This window comes from Pygoscelis adeliae, unplaced genomic scaffold (genome assembly GCF_000699105.1).
Source record: "Pygoscelis adeliae isolate BGI_AS28 unplaced genomic scaffold, ASM69910v1 Scaffold463, whole genome shotgun sequence".
NCBI lineage: Eukaryota > Metazoa > Chordata > Aves > Sphenisciformes > Spheniscidae > Pygoscelis > Pygoscelis adeliae.
In genome coordinates this window covers 583,563-586,286 of record NW_008824471.1, presented here as the reverse complement: position 1 = coordinate 586,286, position 2,724 = coordinate 583,563, and the positions used below count along the sequence as shown (strand labels likewise).

Sequence of the window (2,724 nt, the reverse complement as noted above, 5' to 3'; positions counted from 1 at the left end):
TCCTGCTGATTTCCAGAGTGATATAAATGCTATTAAAGGACGGAAAGTATAGCTGTGTAAGAGTCTCTGTATACTGAATCAAAATATTTCCAGGAGTTTCCTGGTTTTTAGTGTAAGATCCTATAAAGGATTTAATTGGCTCTGCTTTTTATTTATTTAAACTCATCAGTGTAAGGCAAGTCCTAAATTTTCCATTGTAATTCGACTTTCTGGTATCCAGGTTTGCAGTTGTGGTTTTGCAAGCTTTTGCACTCTGTTCCAGAACATAAAAGCAATCTTGTCAGATGTCTGATGATCAACTTTTGTTACAAGATGATGGCACATTTTGAGGCCATAAAGTGTTTCATGTTTCATGTTTTCTTCACTGTAGCTTTGGTTACTTCTAATTTATTTTTTCCTTCCCCAAGAAGAAGTATGTATTAATGTTTACTCTTTGTATGCTTTGTACATTAATACACTACAGTCACTTGCAGAAGTGGTCATTTGCCTTGATCCCATGACATTGTGTCACGAGAATAGAACTTCTCAGTGAAAGATCTGACAAAAACATATTCTGAAGCAGCAACTAGTGAAGACCTCAAAGGCAGAGAAGAATTAAAGCAGCTTTTGGATGGGCTCTCTATGGACATCTGTGTACTGATAATACAGGGTACAGGTTTTGAAAAGCTAGACTTCCTTGACAGGATATTAATAGAGAGTGGGATTTTCCATAGGGTATAAATAACTGAAGAAACATTAACAGAAATGCAGTACTAAGTATCCCAGCTTTCTTTCAAATTCTTAGTCTTTATGAGATGCAAGGTATCGTTCATTTCCACCTTAAATATTATTTCCTCAGAGACCTACCTATACTAGTAATGTCTTTAAAATGTACTTTTTGGTCATGATTTTAAATCGGTTTGTTTGCTTAGCAGTTTTACTGCAGCTATTTTTGTACTTTTAACTTTGAAATACCAATTAGAGAAGAAGTGGATTTGAAATCCTCTATGTCATCATGGTGTCACTTAAAAAAAAAAGAATACCCAGACCTTAAGTATCCACACATCTTTGTTTGTTTGTTTGTTTTCCAGTTGTGCAAATGTAGACAGTTTAAATGATGTTTATGATATGACAATGAAAACAAAAAATATTTATCACAGCAGGGAGGCAAAACATCAAAAATGAGGAATCTCACAGTATGCTTTGGGGTTTTACAAATAATAAAGTGACTTCTTTAAACATGTAATACAAGTGATACTTGTATATACATGATTTAGTAATGTAAGTTGTGTGTTGAGACGTTTCAATGCAGACTTCTTCTATGAAATGCATTTTTCTTTTAATTTTCTGAAGTGTTCTATTTTTCATTAAATTAATATAAAATACAAATATAAAAGAGTAGCATTTACTTACCGTTGTTAATCTTTCTCTTCTTTTTGTGGTTGTTGTAAAATGCAGTGTTAATAGGAAATTCTCTGACTATTATAAAATAGTTGGATTTTTAAAAAACGTCTCAGTGCTGGAGGAAAGAATCAGCTGTGCCTTTTCAACACCATAAGCAAGTATTTAGCTACAGAACTGCCATTTTAATGTCAATAATAATGATATTGCTGAAACTCTGTATGCTTCCCTGAAAATTTAAACCATATGGTTGGATTCTGTCAGTTTTCAATATTTCAGATTTTAGTTTTATTCAGTGCTTCCTATGCTGCTTTCTTGTATCGTGTATCTAATCTTTCAGTTTTAGTTTGTTTATTTTTGTCTGTTTTAAACATACTATTCTTGAATGTCTTTCTTCTAGAATATTATTTAAGGACAAAGACAGAAATTGGGAAGAAATTGAAAATAAGTTGCGAGCTGAAAGTGAAGTTCCTATTGTGAAAACATCAAGCATGGTATGAATAGTTACCTTTTCTGGGATTGAATGAGCCTCTTATCTAATTTCTAAATAATCAGTAGAGGAATGTGTTATTTTCAATTATATAAAGGGAAAAAATCTTTAAAAGGTTTTATTTAGACACTCAGTATATTTCAAGAATAAACCTAGTCTTCTTTAATAATTACTAAGACTTACTATCTTATAAAGAAACAGTCTTAAGTAATTGTTCAGGGGAAAATCTCAGATAAAGAATGCAATAAAAGGGGTTCAGACTTTTTAGACCATCAGTACTTTTGTTTAACACAAAGCCACTAGTTTGAATGTTGGATTGCTTTCGAATGAACTTGTTTTACAAGCTTGTTTTACAAGCATTCTTCAATGAAAAATAATCATGTTGATTTTGTGTGGAAGTGATAACCATAGGGTACTAACTACAATTCTAGCTGATTCATGTAGTCTTCTACCCCTGCCTAGTTAGGGCCACTTCATAACCAGACTGTGTGACAGTGTGAGGGAATGGGGCACCCATGTTGTTTCCTAGTACTCTTCTCTGCTTCTAGACACAGAGCGTAGGGTTTTAAAAACATCTCTGCATGTGAGAGCAGACAGAGAGTCTAGCTACATTATCCCATCTGGAGTACCGTGCTGTTAAGAATGTCAGTTTTCTTTTCTGAGGGAAAGGTGGGAGAGTAAACTCCTTCTCACATACTTCGTGCTGGACTGCTCAGAAGCAAAATGTGAACGCATTTCTTAGAATCATAGAATCATTAAGGTTGGAAGAGACCTCCAAGATCATCGAGTCCAACCGTCAACCCAACACCACCATGCCCACTAAACCATGTCCCTAAGCACCTCATCTACCTATC

General features: G+C 34.1%; 1 protein-coding gene across 4 annotated transcripts in view; it reads left to right on the top strand.

Annotated features, from left to right (window-relative positions):
- Nucleotides 1-2,724, top strand: part of CEP170 (centrosomal protein 170kDa) — an 87,137-nt gene that overhangs the window by 77,346 nt on the left and 7,067 nt on the right. For all 4 annotated transcript variants that reach the window (XM_009321255.1, XM_009321254.1, XM_009321253.1 and 1 more), the window contains one exon: nucleotides 1,781-1,874. In XM_009321255.1, coding sequence (XP_009319530.1) covers nucleotides 1,781-1,874 — 94 coding nt within the window. The remainder of the gene's footprint in view (nucleotides 1-1,780; nucleotides 1,875-2,724) is intronic.